This window comes from Diabrotica virgifera, chromosome 4, assembly GCF_917563875.1.
Source record: "Diabrotica virgifera virgifera chromosome 4, PGI_DIABVI_V3a".
Taxonomy (NCBI): domain Eukaryota; kingdom Metazoa; phylum Arthropoda; class Insecta; order Coleoptera; family Chrysomelidae; genus Diabrotica; species Diabrotica virgifera.
Window position 1 is genome coordinate 259,108,863 of NC_065446.1, and position 17,822 is coordinate 259,126,684.

The 17,822-nt window shown below is 32.7% G+C and overlaps 1 protein-coding gene across 1 annotated transcript in view; it reads right to left on the minus strand.

Moving 5' to 3' along the window:
• Positions 1-9,985, minus strand: part of LOC126884133 (eIF-2-alpha kinase activator GCN1) — a 49,139-nt gene extending 39,154 nt beyond the window's left edge. Inside the window, exons 1-8 of the mRNA XM_050649983.1 lie at positions 9,886-9,985; positions 9,693-9,795; positions 9,431-9,626; positions 9,184-9,370; positions 2,883-3,035; positions 1,955-2,207; positions 1,452-1,828; positions 877-1,198 (exon numbers count right to left, since the gene is read on the minus strand). Coding sequence (XP_050505940.1) covers positions 877-1,198; positions 1,452-1,828; positions 1,955-2,207; positions 2,883-3,035; positions 9,184-9,370; positions 9,431-9,626; positions 9,693-9,795; positions 9,886-9,900 — 1,606 coding nt within the window. The 5' untranslated portion in view covers positions 9,901-9,985. The remainder of the gene's footprint in view (positions 1-876; positions 1,199-1,451; positions 1,829-1,954; positions 2,208-2,882; positions 3,036-9,183; positions 9,371-9,430; positions 9,627-9,692; positions 9,796-9,885) is intronic.
• Positions 9,986-17,822: the final 7,837 nt, after the last annotated feature.

Consider the following 17,822-nt stretch of genomic DNA (forward strand, 5'->3'; position numbering starts at 1 on the left):
TTCTTTCTCTTTTTCTTTTATATAGGCACTACTGCCTGTTTTTCTTCAACGGCGCCTTTCATTTTGTCCCTAAATTGTCATTCCATCTTTTCCTTGGGCGTCCTATACTTCTGTCTAACGGTGACTTGTCTCTGGCTATTCTTACTCTCCTTGATTCAGACATCCTGCTTATGTGTTGATTCCACTCTTTTTTTCTGTTCTTTACTCAGGTATTGATATTATCTACCCCACATATGCGTCTGATTTCCTCACTTCTTATCCTGTCCTGTAATCCTTTTCCAGGCAATCCTTCTTAAGATCTTCATTTCGTTGGTCTCCAGATGTCTTTGTGTTTTGCTTGTATCTGGTCTTGTTTCGACCGTGTAAGTCATAACTGGCTTAATAGCTGACATATATTTCGGGCCTTTGTTTCCAATCTTAGGTGTTTATTTTTCCAAATTGTGTCGTTTAGGCATCCGGCCGTTCTACTGGCTTTAATTATTTGGTCTTTTACCTCTTCTTCGATATTGTCGATATCGATACTTCTTCGATATTAGAATAGTTAATTACGTAAATGCCACCAAAAAATATCTTCAGAACAATATTAATTAATTGTCTGATTAAAGTTTGTTCTTAAGTTATGCCATTTTGACTAATATTCGTAGTATATCCGGCTCGAAGGACCAAAAAATATGCTAAGGAACTTTTCTCTTCCTTATTTTATAAAAGTTAAAGTGAGAAAAACATTAATTAATTGACTAAAATGCCAGCTGAAGTTTATTAAATAAATTAAGCTGAAATTTCCACAGGAAAGTGTTTTACTGGTGAAAATGAAACGACGATTAATAAAAGAAACGTAATTATAAAGTTTGAGTAGAAAAAATTAACAATACTTACTTTCTTCCGTAGTAGTTGACAAATACTTCTCCGCGAAGAAAATCTGTTTTTCCATATCCAGCACGGCATTCCAAACACTCTGGAAATCGTTATCCTTATCTTTTTGGACACTGGCAAGTTTAAACAGCAACAGTGCTGCACAGAGGCCCTCCGTTACCGATAATGCGATTGTTGGTTGAGCGACAGCTTTTTCAACGGATTTAGTAAGGATGGGGATGAAAATTGAGGCTTGTGGTATTGTTTTTGTGTTGAAAGTGGCGATCATACATTGAATGTAGGCTATTTTGACTGCAGGAGTGGATGTTTTCAGACCAATGCCGTTCTAAAATAAAAAAAAATGTTTCCTAATAAAAACTGGAAAAAGTTGTAGTGAAAGCATTTATAAGTTTATAAGCAAATTTGGACTAAAAATGGTGTAAGCAACACATTTTTATTAATTGACTGTCTGTGTGTAAGGGTAGAACTTTGTAATCAATTTTAAAATAAACTTCCCAATTAGCTAGGGACTTGAAATTTTAAAGAGATCCAAAATAATTTCATTTTAAGTTAAAATTATAATGCAATATTACTATTACCTTTAATATATCCAAAATCTTCTTAGGTACATCCTGACTTAATTTGCTAGTCCACAACGACATCATTTCCAGAGAATGACACAAAGTTTTTTCATGTACCTCAGTTTCTAAAACCTTGCCGAAAAACTCAGCCGCTACTACTATCAAAGCTTGAAAATGTTCAGGAGCTACCGCATTGCAGCTGAGATGACCAGCACCTAACAACACACTGATTTTATGATCTACCACAGTCAGTTTTCCGTCCGACCCGTGGAAAACGGCAAAAGTTTTCTTGAGGAGTTCTTCGACTGATTTTTGGTCTTTAGTTTTTTCGGCGAGTCTTTTACAAGCGTCTGCTGCTTCGGAACGTGCTTTGTCATCTTTGGAATGTAAATTAGCTAGAAAAGAGAATGTGTTATAGGAAAAAGGTCTGGCAGTATTCTTAATAAGAATCCATACCACCAATATAAAGTACTGCATGCTAATAACGTCAAGAATCGTGAAAAGTACTATATACAACTCACCAATCAAACTGTTTCCCAACTCTCCTGTACATTTACTCAGATCTAAATCTACTCCCGATATCACCAGTCCTACACATTCTAAAATAACTTCAGGATTCCTCAGCATAGCTTTCTGGAGGGCGGGGAGGACAGATTTTGTAAACAATTGCTGATTGATTTGGGACAAGAGAGGATAACATGCTATAATTATGTTCGGAGACGGTCGGACTTTGCAGCTGATGAAGTTCTTAATAAAGGTATCCACTAGCAATTCCTGAAATATAATAATAATGATATATTCATTTGCGTAAAGCGTAAGTAACAAAATCATAGGTAATCATTCATAGGCGTGGTCAGCTTTTTTTTAGTGTGCGTTCCAATGTTCCCCACCCCCATATACTTTTTTTTATTTCCAATATTGATTTTCATGTATGAAAACCAGTTTACAATTTCTTAAAATCATTTTTTAATTCAAAATATATTCCAATACATACACTATCTTTATCTGTATTTAAAGCAAGTTCTTGTTCAACAAAAGGCACCATGATGTTCCACATGGTCTTGCAGCATTGTCGATCAAAGTATCGATTTTATTACGCTCAGCTTAGAAAGAGTTCTCTCACAAGTACAACTTGTTACAGGAATTGTGGCAAATTTTACCATTAGTTGGTTAAACACTGGAAATATTGATTTTCTATTATGCTGAGACATCCAATCAAGCCGATCGAGAGCTTTCAAAAGTTAAAAATTTTTACTTTTTCTTGTTTTTAAAAGTCCTACTTCAGCTTCTAACTTTAAAGAATTCAAATCAAAATGTTCTGAGGTGTATTTTAAATCTTGATTTCCTAGCTCATATTATATTTAATGATATGATTTTGTTTAGGTACTGAATAAATAATTTTTTTGAATTTGAATAGTTGTTACATACATAAATTTAGAATCTACTTACCATGTAGTTGTTAAGTTCTTCACTCTTAGATTTGGACAACTTCTCAGCCAACAGAGATGCTAATACTACTATATACTGATTCTGTTCCACCTTTTTGATGACTTCTAGGTACATTCTTTCACTGTCTGGCACACTCGACCACGATCTATGCATCTGAAAAGGAAATAAATTATTTTACCAATTACAGAAAAACTAAGAAGAGACCGCACAAATGCATGTTATAACAAGTTTGTATTCATAACATAAGTTTGTATAACATTCTGTATTGTCATACTGTTCACTTAAGAAGAGAGTTCTTAAAGGAGCTTACCTATGAAAAAGATAATGATTACATTACTCATTATGGAGAGTCACGAGGAGACTCGAGAGGCCAATAAGACAAAAATAAAACATTAGAAAATCTAAATGTGGGCAAAAAGTAACCAAGAAAAAGCGGACATATTTGCTGATCACTTAAAAACATACTTTTCAAGTGCATGATATGCAATCTGAGAATCATAACTTTCCAACATCAGATGAAAATATTAGAGAGACAATGCATTTAGTAACATGTAAAGAAATTAAAACTGAAATACTAACAAACATCAAAACAAAAAAGGCACCAGGTTATGACCTCGTAAGAGGAGGGACCTTGAAAAGCTGCCCAGAAAAACAACAAGTTGGTAAATTTATTCAATGCGTCAATTATACTTAAACATTTCCAAATATCCTAGAAGATAACAGAAGTAACTATGATAGCAAAACCTGGGAAACCATCAATTCAGCCAATATCTTTGCTGGTAGTGATTTCAAAATTGTTTATTAACCTATTCGCTTCTGATCACATGCCAGCATGTGATATGGTTAGTTCAGTCAATTGCTGTTCAACAAAATGGCTCCTAGCCAAGTTCCATCATCTTTGATAGGCAGCGAATGTGTTAAAGTGATTAAAATCTATCTTCTTCTTCAGGTGCCATCTCTGCTACAGAGGTTGGCAATCATCATAGCTATTTTAGTTTTTGAGGCAGTAGCTCTAAATAGTTGTTTTAAGCTGCATCCAAACCATTCTCGCAGGTTATTCAGCCATAAAATTCGTCTTCTTCTGCCATCTATCTTTCCTTGCATTATGAGTCGCAGGATGCCATACTTCTCGTCCCGTATCACATGTCCGAGATACTGTAGTATTCTTTCTTTAATTGTAAGTTCAACTTCCTTCTCTTTACCTATTCTTCTTAGTACTTCGTTGTTCGTAACTCTATCTACCCAGGAAACCCTCATAATTCTTCTATAGGTCCACATTTCAAAGGCGTTGTCGTCTCATTGTCTCTACATTTAACGTCCATGATTCCACTCCATACTATAGTACACTGTATACATAACATTTTCATATAGGACCTTTTTCATTTTCATAAAATTAGAACGTGCTTTTTCGATTCTGACTTTGATTTCTGCAGTGTAGTCATTATATTCTGTGTAGTATTCTGTCTAGTCAAGTACTTTTTTACTCTTTCGATCTGCTGGCCCTCTACTATCAAGGTTTCGTTAGTATTATGGTTGTTTTTACTAATTTTCATAAACTTCGTCTTTTTGATATTGAGAGAGAGTTTGTACTCCCTACTACACCTTACTATTTTACTCATGAGTCTTTGCAGGTCTTGTAAACTATCGGCTATTATTACTGTATCATCTGCATATCTGATGTTGTTAACTAAGACTCCATTTACGCTTATGCCGACTGTTTCATCTTCCAGAGTTTCTCGCATTACCTCTTCAGAATAAGCGTTAAATAATAGAGGTGATAGTATGCAGCTTTGCCGGACTCCTCTCTTTATTTCCATTTCTTCAGATGTTTCTTTTTCAATTCTTACTATTGCTCGCTGATTGTATAGAGGTGTGTTATTAGTCTTAAATCTCTTTCATCTAATGTCTGTCCCACCTTGACTTTACAGTACACGAACATACGGCAATACAATACTTATGGGAGTTTTTGCGCGGCGATGCCGATTTTCTTCAAAATAATTTTAAATCGGACATTACCAAGGTCCTAAAAATGTAGGTCCCTAAAAATGTTTAATTAAAACTAATCCCTTACAGTCAAGTAAAACAATATTGTTCATTGTTGTTTTGTGAGTGATAGTCATTTTCGAAAAGTAATCAGCAATTTTATAATCGATATGCGTAATAACTTTTTTTGGTTAAGAATGTTAGAAAGTGGATGTTGTTCTATGGTTGTTAATTTATGTATTGACAGTGTAGACAGTTCTGAAGTAATGTCAAGAAAAATATAAAATATATTGTCAGTCAAGTTTAAGTAAAGTTTTATATTATCCGACCAGTTCCTACAGTTGAGAATAAATAAAGTATAATTGTTGATGCCTAAATTAAATTATAACAGAGAACATTAAATAAGCTTAAAATTATTACTGATAACATTGTATTGAGTAGCTCATTGCTTATTTGTAAAATTTCGATCCTAACTGCGGTTTATTGGTATTCTTAATGACTGATTTCCAAGACGAAATTAATGTCATTTTAATGTGTTTACACCCTACGACAGTGGCAGTGAAAGTGAGGAAGACGGGATTATAAAAAGAAGCTAAAATATATAGTTTAAATGTATTTTAATTATTTCTGTAGGTACCTACGTATTTATTAAAGTATGCGCTTAAATAAATTATTATATAAATGTTTTATACAAAATTATTTTTATTTGGTTCACATAAAGGTATTTTTCGAAAAAAAATTTTTTTAGAACCCCTGATAGCCACAAAATGTCAATAATATTAATTCCTAAGTTATTAATAGTTATCCTATAGAAAAAAGTATGTTTGCTTAAAATCTGTTTCTGATAAAATTTGGCATCACTGTTGGTCATAAGAACCTGTACTGTAAAGTCAAGGTGGGACGCACAATAGGTTTTTAGTTTTCAGAATTTCCATGAGTCGATCATATTTTACTTTATCAAACGCTTTATTGTAGTCTATAAAACAGACGTAAAAGAGGATGGTTAACATCCAAACATCTCTGTGTCAGAGTCAGCACGTTGAAGGAGAATAATACCTCTCTGGTACCCATACCATTGCGGAACCCATATTGAGTGTCACTAATATCCAGCTCCAGTTTAGAGTGTATTCTGGCGTGGATAATTTTCAGCAGAATTTTCAAGGTATATGACATTAAGCTTATGGTTCGGTAGTCACTGCATTCTTTGGCATTCACTTTCTTTGGCAAACACACAAATGCTGATGTCAACATTTCTTTAGGGATGATTCCCGTAGTCTAGATAGTGTTGAACAGTTCTACTATTATGTCCAGGTTTTTCTCGTTGACCAACTTTATCAGATCGCTAGGTAATTCATCTGGACCAGCAGATTTATTGGTTTTCATAGAGTCTATTGCCTGACTAAACTCTGATTTGGTTATCTCTGGGCCCACATCTCCGATTTGGCTATCTACGAAAGTACTAGCTTCTCTCTGGTCATGAAATAGTTCCTCGAAATACTCTTTCCATCATTGTAGTTTTCGTTCTGTCTCTATTATAATGTTTCCATTTTTGTTGAGCAATATATTTGAGGTTCTTCTATTTCCTATTCCGGCCAGTTATTTGACTTTTTTATGTAGGTTGAAGTTGTCATATCTGTTTTGCAGTTCTTCTATTTCTTTACATTTTTCAGAGAAGTAGGTTTCTTTAGCCTCGCTAATTTTTCTTCTTATTTGGTTTTGAAGCTGTTTATAGCGGGTCTTATTGATAGTTTTGTTTTTTCTTCTTTCATTCATCAACTCTAGAATTTCTAGAGTTGAAAAGAATCTTTTAAAATCTATAATAGAACAAAAATATGGTTATCCCTCTGGGTTTAGAAATAATCACTCAACACTATGTAGACCAGGTACACAGAATCACTGATCAAATAGAAAAGCTGTAGAGGAAAAAAAGTATGCTCAGCAGTTTTTCTGGATGTTGCCCAGGCTTTTGACAAAGTCTGGCATGATGGGCTAGAATACAAACTGGATTTACTTTTATGCAAAGAACATAGTCAATTACTAAAATCGTGTATTAGTAAGATTATTTAGAATAAAATATGAAGACTGTAACTCTCACTTAAGAACAATAAGTGCTGGAGTACCCCAAGGCAGTGTTTTAGGTCCATTACTTTATATGCTGTATACCTACCTACCATATACCAGTATTAAACACAACCATAACAACTATGTCTGCTGATGATACAAATATATTAGCAGTTGATGATGATGAAATCGAAGCAAAAGTAAAACTGCAAGAAGCACTCAATGAGGTTAATGCATGAACCAAGAAATGGCATATGAAACTTAACGAGAGTTAGTGATCTAAGAAGAGAATATTCTTGGCTAGAAAATTCTCGGCGAGAATTTTCTATATTTACAAAAACCAAAATAAAAATAAAAACTAGATATGGGTCAAATTATAATTTAAAAAAGATGTATGTATATTGTTTTTGCCAATTCACCTAGTATATTTTTTGCATCCCAAACATTACTGTTCTTGAAGGCCAAACACCTACTTGCCGCTCCGCTCTCCCTTTTCGCTTTGGCCGGCCGGGGAATCACGCGATTTTAGATAAAATCCCCAAAAATCGAAGTAGCCGGGGCAGGGGAATCCCATGAACCACTAGCTAGGGTGTTTACAGTGTTAGTATTTATTGTTTTGGTGCTATATTAACTGTATTGACGTGCAAATATTTAGAATGGTGTTCATTTAAGCAGAGAGGAACAAGTTGAGATAACTGAGTTTATAGATAATTTTAGCAACTTTAAAATATGGTGATGAATCGGCTGAAATAATGGCACATTTGTCATTTTATTGATCTAAGGAGGAATTTTTTTTGAAAACCATACGTTGTGAAATCAATTGAAAAACCAAAATAGCAGTTGATATATTAAATATGCCTTCATCTAGTGCAGCAACTAAAAGAAGTTTCAGTACTTATGGTTTTATCCACTCCTCTAAAAGAAACCGGCTGTTAAGGAAACTTTTATTGCTCACAATTTAAAATTGTTAGACGTAGACCAAGTCATGACTGAGCTGGCGTCTTGTGAAAATCAAAGTCCCACAACTTATCATCAGTACATTGAAATGCAGAATGTAGATGACCAGGATGAGCTAATGATAGAAACAGATTCTGAATCTGAGGCTACTCTCTTTCAGATTAGATCACCACATCCATTATTTGCTGTTAAGAAAATTTCATTTTTTTATCAAATAAAATTTATGTTTTCTCTTGTTTTTGTATTTTTTATATATAAAGAACACTGTTGTTTTGTCTCATATAATTTCATGATTCCTAATAGCCTATTTCATCTTTAACAATATCCCTAAGCACGTCATAGGGTTCATTCTCAGAAAATTCTCCATATCGAGAATATTCTCGAGAATATTCTACGATTTTTCATTCTCGAGAATTTTCCAACACTAATGAGAGTAAATCATTACAAGTAGATTTGCACATGTAATGTGTGCATATTGCACAATAAACAGCAAAATATAATACAAAACTTTACTTGCTCCTTGGAAGAAAATCGAAGCTATCAATACATAAGCTCATGATATATAAACAAGTACTGAAGCCTGATATAGCAGAGAGCTCTGGGGATATACCACTGTGATTAACTTCAAAATGATTCAAAGTTTTTACAATAAAGTACTGAGGGATATTTGTATTTGTATTTGTAATATTTACAAGCAGCATTTACAATGTAAATGCTCCCTGGTACAAAAGAACTAGCAACCTACACAGAGACCTAGGTGTGGAAATGTGACCAGTTGTGATTAAAGTATTTGCAAAGAAGCATGAAAACAGACCTCATAACCATGCAAATGTAGAGTCTATTCAACTCCTGGATCAGCACGGAGTAGTGAGAAGACTTAATGGAACTAAACCTTTCGGGATAGTGTAAAACCTTTTGTGTTAGTGCAAATAGTTTATGTCTAAAAGCCTTGTGTGTGTTAAGAGTGCTATGTTTAAGCTGATTAAAAAGAATTTGAGGAATACCATTGAGGAGAACTCAACAAACATTTGTTTTAGATTGTTAATATAGAAAATTTGCTCATTAGTCTAATCTTTTGTGTCTAGTTGTAAATAACCAAGACGCCCCTTAAGATTTTTTATAAACAATAAAACTAAAAAACAGTAAAATTTCACTAAACCAGATTTAACCAGTTTGTTCATGAATATTGTGAAAACATTGCACAATATTGAATTGACTACAATAGTTTCATAATTGGTATAAAATATCATGATTCTTTGACACAATTCACATATTTTCTGTAAAGCAAAAATATACTCACCAAAGTAATAGCTTTTAATTTTCTCTTCATGTTATCTGCACCAAGAATCGAGGTAACTAAATACGACTGCAATTCAACTATTTGTGTAAGTTGTGCCTGAACCGTCTCTGAACTGTGCTTCCAACCTTTTGTGAATATAATCGTAGACCAACTCAAGGCAAATAGAGCTGTTTTGCTGGTGTTGTTGCTGTAAGATATTCAAATTAGCAATTTCATTCAAAGATATCATCTTAAATAATAAACTTACGTGATCACTATGTTCTTGTGTTGTGTAGCAACATCTACCAAAACGTTTGTAAGACATTTTATGGCTGCCTCTGGATGATCTTCTACCAGTGCTGTGATCAAATTCTTTACAAGCTGTTGTGATGATCTATCTCTGTATCTCGAAAGAGTTAAAGGCAACGTTTTAGAAATTCCCTTGACGATATTTTCATTTACGGCTACAATGAAACAAACGAACATACATAGTACTAATTCTCATATGGTTATTTTATAAAAATACTTACCCGGATTTTTTAAAACTTTAATAACGTTGTCGATAACCTCTTTCCTCTCCTTCAAACTTGCAGTTTGAATTTTATAGTGGATATCTTTCAAAGCACTAGTCAACTGTGGAAAAAAAGAGCGATTAGCAACAAATTTACGATTTGTTTTATTCAATATTATGGAAAATGTTTATTCCACGTGAGAAAAACCTACCTCCGCATCTGCCATTTTCAAGTGTCAAAAGGAAGATGATATCTGTCACTGTCACTGTCAATTATTTATTTAGCAGTGAAGTTCGCACGCAACTTCGCGCGTAATTGTTGACAATGTAAAAAAAATAAATTTTCTGATTTATAATCTGTATAAAGCGTTGTCTATGTAGTAGTGAGAGATCTACAATGTAGGTATACCGTGCTTTTAAACCAGGAGGAGTAAACTCAAAAGACAGATTCACACCCAATAATGTCACTAGAAAAATCACCAAATACATCAACCATCGCCCTTCGACGGCAATCCATAAATTTTAAATATTATATTAATACGTCGTTAAAGAGTTCTAAAAACAAATTAAATGTTTTTTATACAGGGTGTCCCAAAAAGATTGGTCATAAATTATACCACAGATTCTGGGGTCAAAAATATATTGATTGAACTTCACTTACCTATATACAATAGTGCACACAAAAAAAGTTACAGCAGCCGTATGAAGTTACAAAATGAAAATTGATTTTTTTTCATATATCGAAAACTATCAGAGATTTTTTATTCAAAATGGACGTGTGGCATTTTTATGGCAGAAACATCTTAAAAAAATTAAAGTGAAATTTGTGCACCCCATAAAAATTTTATGGGGTTTTGTTCCCTTAAACCCTCCCAAAATTTTATGTACGTTCCAATTGAATTATTATTGTGGCACCATTAGTTAAACACAATGTTTTTAAAACTATTTTGCCTCCTAGTACTTTTTTGATAAGTCAGTGTTTATCGAGATATTTTGAATATTTGTCGAATCCACCACATATTTGTATATGGTTAAGTACGGTTATAGATACCTGTTAATAATCTGAAAATTTATTTATAATTTACATTTTTAGGTATATTTTGAAAAAGAAGCTACATCTCGATTAAAAGGTGACTTATAAAAAAGACTAAGAGGCAAAAGTCTTTAAAACACTGTGTTTAACTAATGGTACCACAATAATAGTTTAATTGGAACGTACACACACATTTGGGGGGTTTAAAGGAACAAAAACCCCCATAAAATTATTACGTAAATATATTGAAACGAAGCCGCATCTCGATAAAAACTGGCTTATCGAAAAAATACTAGGATGCAAAAAAGTTTCAAAAACGTTGTGTTTAACTAATGGTACCACAATCATTAATTAATTAGAACGTAGACAAAAGTTTGGGGGGGGGGTTTAAGGGAACAAAATCCCCATACATTTTTATAAGGTGGACAAATTTCACTATAATTTTGTTTTAAGATGTTCCTGCCATAAGAATGATACATGTCCATTTTCAGTAAAAAATCTCTAATAGTTTTCGATATATTGAAAACAATCGATTTTCATTTTGTAACTTCAAAGGGCTGTAACTTTTTTTTATGAGCACATTTGTACTAAGGTAAGTTAGGTTCAATCGAACTATTTTTGACCCCAGAATTTGTGGTATAATCTGTGACCAATCTTTTCGGGACACCCTGTATAAAAGCAGACTAAAATCTAAAAATTAAAGGATGAACTAATAAATATTTTTGAAAAATTTAAACGCAGAATGAAAGACCGCATTATTACCGAGGACCGAAAGTCCCTTAGAATAAACAAAACTTTCTTTTTAATCAGATACTAAAATTAAAAATCACACTAAATTTTCTCTTTTGTTTTCACCCTTGTAACTTATTAAAATAAACATTATAGAAGTTTTCACTTTTCAGGGACTTTCGGCCCCTGGCATTAGCGTAATTTTTCATTCTGCTTCAAACTTCTGTTTCCCCCTTAAGCCCCCCCCCCAAAAAAACATTTTTTCGTTACTACATATTTTTTTTTATGTAGGATGCAAAAATTTTAAAAACTAAAAAAAGGTAAACGCATTGTTGAGGTAAAATTTAATAAAAAATTTTGGTCTTGGTAAAAGGTATATTATTTTAAAAAGCCCTATAGGGCTACAAACATCGAACAGAACGTTTTCGCTCTAAAAAGAGCATCATCAGTGTTGCCTAAAATAAGTATAACCATATTAATTATCAAAATGTTGAACTTAAAGTGATGACCAAGGTAGAATCAAAGTTTGGTTATACTTACAAGAACATGGTGAGCCAACCAAAAAATACGAAGGTCAAATACTTATTTTAGGCAACACTGATGATGCTCTTTTTAGAGCGAAAACGTTCTGTTCGATGTTTGTAGCCCTATAGGGCTTTTTAAAATAATATACCTTTTACCAAGACCAAAATTTTTTATTAAATTTTACTTGTAATTAATGGTATACAGCCAGCTACAGGAAATTCTTCCTAGTGCATTGTTGAGGCTTTTAGTTTTTACAAAACATGTCTATTTTTATACACCTACCTATAGGTTGAGTGTACCAGCATATTAAAAAAATGAGAGAAACACATTATTCTAACCCCCCATAAATGTGGGGGTATTTTCGGACTCTTTTTTGGGGATGTCAACGTGTTTCGCGCATTTTTTTTATGTCTTAAAAGGACTGGGTTACTTCAACTTATATACAACCTATAAGAAAACCTTGAGTTGATTTTTGAAAATAGTGTAGGTACCTTACGGAAAAATCTGAAAAAAATTAGAAATATAGTTTTTGATAAAATACACAAAATAAAAAAAAATTATACATGTTTTGTAGATTTGTGAAACTATTTTCTTGTGGCATTTTTATAATCAAGTATATTCAAATGGGAAATAAGTCACAATTTTACCTAAAAATGATTTTATTAACGTTTCGACGCCCAAGTCGGGTGTCGTTGTCAAAATACAAAACAATACTAAATAAATAAAAATGTTGTTGCTTAGTAAAAAATTCTTCTAATAATTTATTTAACCTGACTCATTTATATCGGCAATTCAGACACGTATTATACATTTTAAAGTAGACGACTTTAAAATGATATTGCCAATATTAATGAGTTGCGTTCCTGGGACGACTTTACTAAAAGATAGTTCATTCGATTACATGAAATCAATCCCAACTCAAGAATATCCGCCACAAAAAATCATAGCATGTGATCTGTCTTTAAAAAGACAACCAAATGCAACGGTGGTACTGAAATTCTCGCGTTAGAGATTCCATAGTAAATCACGAGGGAAAACCAGGAAAAACCTCGTGATACTATCCCGACATCGTAAGTATTTGGGTTTACATTTAGTTTACTCTCAAAACTAATACAAAATTCTGACTTGATATTTTAAATTTTAAATATGTACTAACTCGTATGTTACTGATTTACTAATTGCGGTATTTTCTTTCTATTGACTTCCTCCTTTAATATGGGTAACCACATCCTACTGCATTCTACCGAGGAATTTGCGACACAATTGGTTTCATTTAGCATAATTAGAGCCGCTTCTTTGATTTTTCTCTTTTTACTATCTGCTTCTTTTAGGACTATACTTGAATCTATAATTGTTAACATCTGTTTTATTAAAAAATGATTATCCCATATCGTTTATAAATAAGGAATTGTCAAGATTGGATCGAATGGAACAGAACAACTTAGAACGGGATCCTACAACATTCACAAGAAATAATACGAGGAAAATATCAATACCATATGTAAAAGGACTATCCGAGAAACTTAAAACAATAGGAAATAAATTCAACATATCAACATCATTCAAAACAACAAACACATTGAGATCTATTCTATCTAAAACTAAACCTAACAGTGAACAAGAAAGAACAAAGAATTGTATTTATAAAATACCTTGTGAATGCGAACAATTTTATATAGGTGAAACGTCAAGACCATTAGACGTTAGAGTAAATGAACATCAGTCTTATATAAAAAATAGAGAATTTGATAGATCTCAAATATGTAAACACGCATGGGATAATGAACATAGAGTTCAGTGGAGAGATTCAAGTATAGTCCTAAAAGAAGCAGATAGTAAAAAGAGAAAAATCAAAGAAGCGGCTCTAATTATGCTAAATGAAACCAATTGTGTCGCAAATTCCTCGGTAGAATGCAGTAGGATGTGGTTACCCATATTAAAGGAGGAAGTCAATAGAAAGAAAATACCGCAATTAGTAAATCAGTAACATACGAGTTAGTACATATTTAAAATTTAAAATATCAAGTCAGAATTTTGTATTAGTTTTGAGAGTAAACTAAATGTAAACCCAAATACTTACGATGTCGGGATAGTATCACGAGGTTTTTCCTGGTTTTCCCTCGTGATTTACTATGGAATCTCTAACGCGAGAATTTCAGTACTACCGTTGCATTTGGTTGTCTTTTTAAAGACAGATCACATGCTATGATTTTTTGTGGCGGATATTCTTGAGTTGGGATTGATTTCATGTAATCGAATGAACTATCTTTTAGTAAAGTCGTCCCAGGAACGCAACTCATCAATATTGGCAATATCATTTTAAAGTCGTCTACTTTAAAATGTATAATACGTGTCTGAATTGCCGATATAAATGAGTCAGGTTAAATAAATTATTAGAAGAATTTTTTACTAAGCAACAACATTTTTATTTATTTAGTATTGTTTTGTATTTTGACAACGACACCCGACTTGGGCGTCGAAACGTTAATAAAATCATTTTTAGGTAAAATTGTGACTTATTTCCCATTTGAATATACTTGATTAATGTTTTGTAGAAGCCTGAAATTGTCTGCGATTTTTTTGAAATTTTTAAATTGATTAAGGTACATCCCACCTAAAAAAATAAATAACGAAAAAATAACGTTTTTGTTGAAGGGGGAGTGTGTAGTGTGTGGTTGCATAAAATTACTTTGTCATATTTTTTAATCACATAAAACACATAAAGTAATGAAAAAAAAATGATTCAGATTGTATCGATCTCAAAAAATATTTAAAAAAATAGACATGTTTTGTTTGACATGAGCTCTATAAAAATACACACGTTTTGCAAAAACCTCAATTAGGCGTGGGCGTGGGAAGGTTTATGAAATTCTTAAATTGATTGCATCCCACCTAATTAATTAAAATACAAAAATGTCGTTTTTGGTTGGTGGGAGAGGGGAAAGAGGGGTGAAGAGTTAAAATTGCGCGTTAAAATTGAGTCTTGTTTTTTAATCACTTATACGTAAAAAAAATGAAAACATTGAATTCTGGGAGTGAGGACATTTTGTCTATCTTAATGGGGGGGTACCCTTTCAAAAGTTTCTATCCAATTATATTGTTATCTTATTGTGAATTATTAAAACAGATTTCCTCCAGTTTAGAGTTGTCCCAACTTCTTTGGGAACGTTACGAATGAAAAATGCGGACTCGGACCTGATCGTGACACGTCTCTTGGAACTTTTTGGTCAATTGCTGAATAATTATTAATTATCTCAAGACGATCTCAAGAAAATTGAATAAACCGTGCTGGTGCTTGTAATTTTCCTCCGAGGATTTCGACGTACGTCAGATGATGATGAGGAAATCGAGGAAACTTATCACTTGAGATAGGGATAGTGAGGGCGCTTTTTGATGTTATTTTTAAAAATTACAGAATTATAATACTAATTATAATTTGTATTAAGTGGGTTATTCAACTTCTTCTTCTCCTTCTATCTCTTTTTGTATAGACATGACTCTGTCTGTTTTTTCAATGTGCCTCTAGTAAGTTGTCGTTCCATCGTTTTCGTGGTCTTTCCATTGATCGTCTTCCTATTGGGGAACCGTCTCTCGCTGTTCTTACTACTCTATTTCTTGTTATTCGGCTTATGTGGTGATTCCATTCTATTCTTCTCTTTCTTACCCAGTTATTAATGTTGTCCACCTTACATCTCCGTCGTATACCTATCTGTACTTCTAGCTCTATCTCATAGATAGAGTCTTAGCATCGATTTTTCGAAGGGTTTTCATCTCCGCTCTTTCGAGCAATCTTTTTGTCCTCTCTGTGTCGGGTCGTGTTTCTGCCGCGTACGTCATTATTGGTCTGATGACTGTTTTGTAAATTCTGCCTTTCATTTCTTTTCCGATATTTTTATTTCTCCATATTGTGTCATTCAGACAACCTGCAGCCCTGTTTGCTCGATTCACTTTATCTTCCACTTCTGTTTCTGTTTCGAGCCTTCCGTAGCTAGATAGTGTGATGCCTAGATATTTAAACTCTATCACTTGTTCTATTATCTGAGCCTCCAGCTCCAATTTACATGTAAGTAGTAAATTATTTCACGGTTTTTGCTGTAAATTTTAAAGAACAGTTTGGATTGACATGATATTTGGCATACACGTAGCTAACATGTCAAACAAAACAAGTGATATTGTGCCAATGTGTGCTTTTGTCCTCGGGGTGAGTGTTACCCCATCTCTGGAGTGAAAAAATATATGTCCAAGATAAGTCTCGAAATGGATAAACTGACTAATTTTAAGCAACTTTTGGTCTATAAAGTTTTTTCTCCAACTCAATACTTTTTGAGTTATTAGCAAGTAAATATGTTAATTTTTCAACAAAATAACCACGTTTTTAGACGGTTTTTCGCAAATAACTCAAAAGAAAGTATTTTGGAGAAAAAAATATTCTTAGCAAAACTATAGTCTATAAAAAAGTTAAAAAAACGGTGTATATATTAGGTCTCTATACCTAGCAAAATCAGAGTAAGTAAAATTTTTAAAAATTTTAATTTTGAAAAAAATGCTTTTTTTCAAAATAACTTAAAAATTGTTAGGGGACACCAAAAATGTTAAACAATAAAAAAAGTCGGCTTTACTTTTCTGAATATTTTGTGTTTTTTTGTTTTTCTTTAAGACAAAAATTGGTTAAGATTCGGTGTTTCTAAATTTACATACACTCGTTATAAGTGACTCGTTCAAGTCCTTTTCGCTACAGCTCTTTAAAAAATAAGGACTTTGAACCGATGAAACTTACAGATCATATGACCAATACATACGCGAGTAAAAAACTTGTGAAGTGGTCACAATAAGTTCATTTGAAATGCTACTTAGGGGGTGATTTTCCCGATTTCTTACCAAAAAAAAAGGGACCAACTTTATTTTGAGCGTAACTTGTTTACTTTTGATGCTAAAATTAAAAAAAAAACAAAAATGAGCATTTCTAAACACTTTTAAAAAGTTAAAATGAGTTTTCCACAAAAAAGTGCTTCATTTTTTGGTTATGGCACGTTAATATATTCGATTTGGAATTTGACGAATATGAACCTATATTTTATTAGCTATAACTCTGCTCATACTAGGTATAGTGACCTAATATATACACCATGGTTTTCACTTTTTTACGTGCTATATTTTTGATAAGAATTTTTTTTCGACCAAATACTTACTTTTTGGGTTATTTGCGAAAAACCGTCTGAAAACGTGATTCACTCGCAAATAACTCGAAACGCATTAACTTGGTGAAAAAGCTTTATAAAACAAAAGTTGCTTAGAATTAGTCAATTTATCTATTTCCGGACTCACTTCGAACATATATTTTTCACCACCAAAAGGGGGTGAAACTCACCCCTAGAGCAAAAGCACACATCTGCACAATATCACTTTTTTATTTGACTTGTTAGCTATATGTATGCCAAGTTTCATGTCAATCCAAGCGGTTCTTTAAAATTTAGAGGTTTTGCAATATTTTACCTTTAAAGAACGTATTATACATTAGGTATTGGATTTGCTGTTAAAACCAAGCACTATGCACTTTGTCTTTTTTTTATTCAACTATCATGTTATTCAACTATTTATGTTTATCTTTTTTTAACTTAAAATTTATTTTTAAGTCAGTATGTTCCAATATATGTTCCATTTATTCATTTTATTTTTTGTTACGTCCAAAAGAGTGGCGCAATCTGAAGCAAAGCATTAAAGTAAATTTTTTTCTGTAAAACTATGAAACGAAATTTAAACTATGCGAAAGCTGCTGAAACTATTGATGTTTAGGTATTTCGGATTCCTCTTTGGGATTTCAAGCTCATTATTAATTTCTTCATTTATGGTTACTTCTGGTGT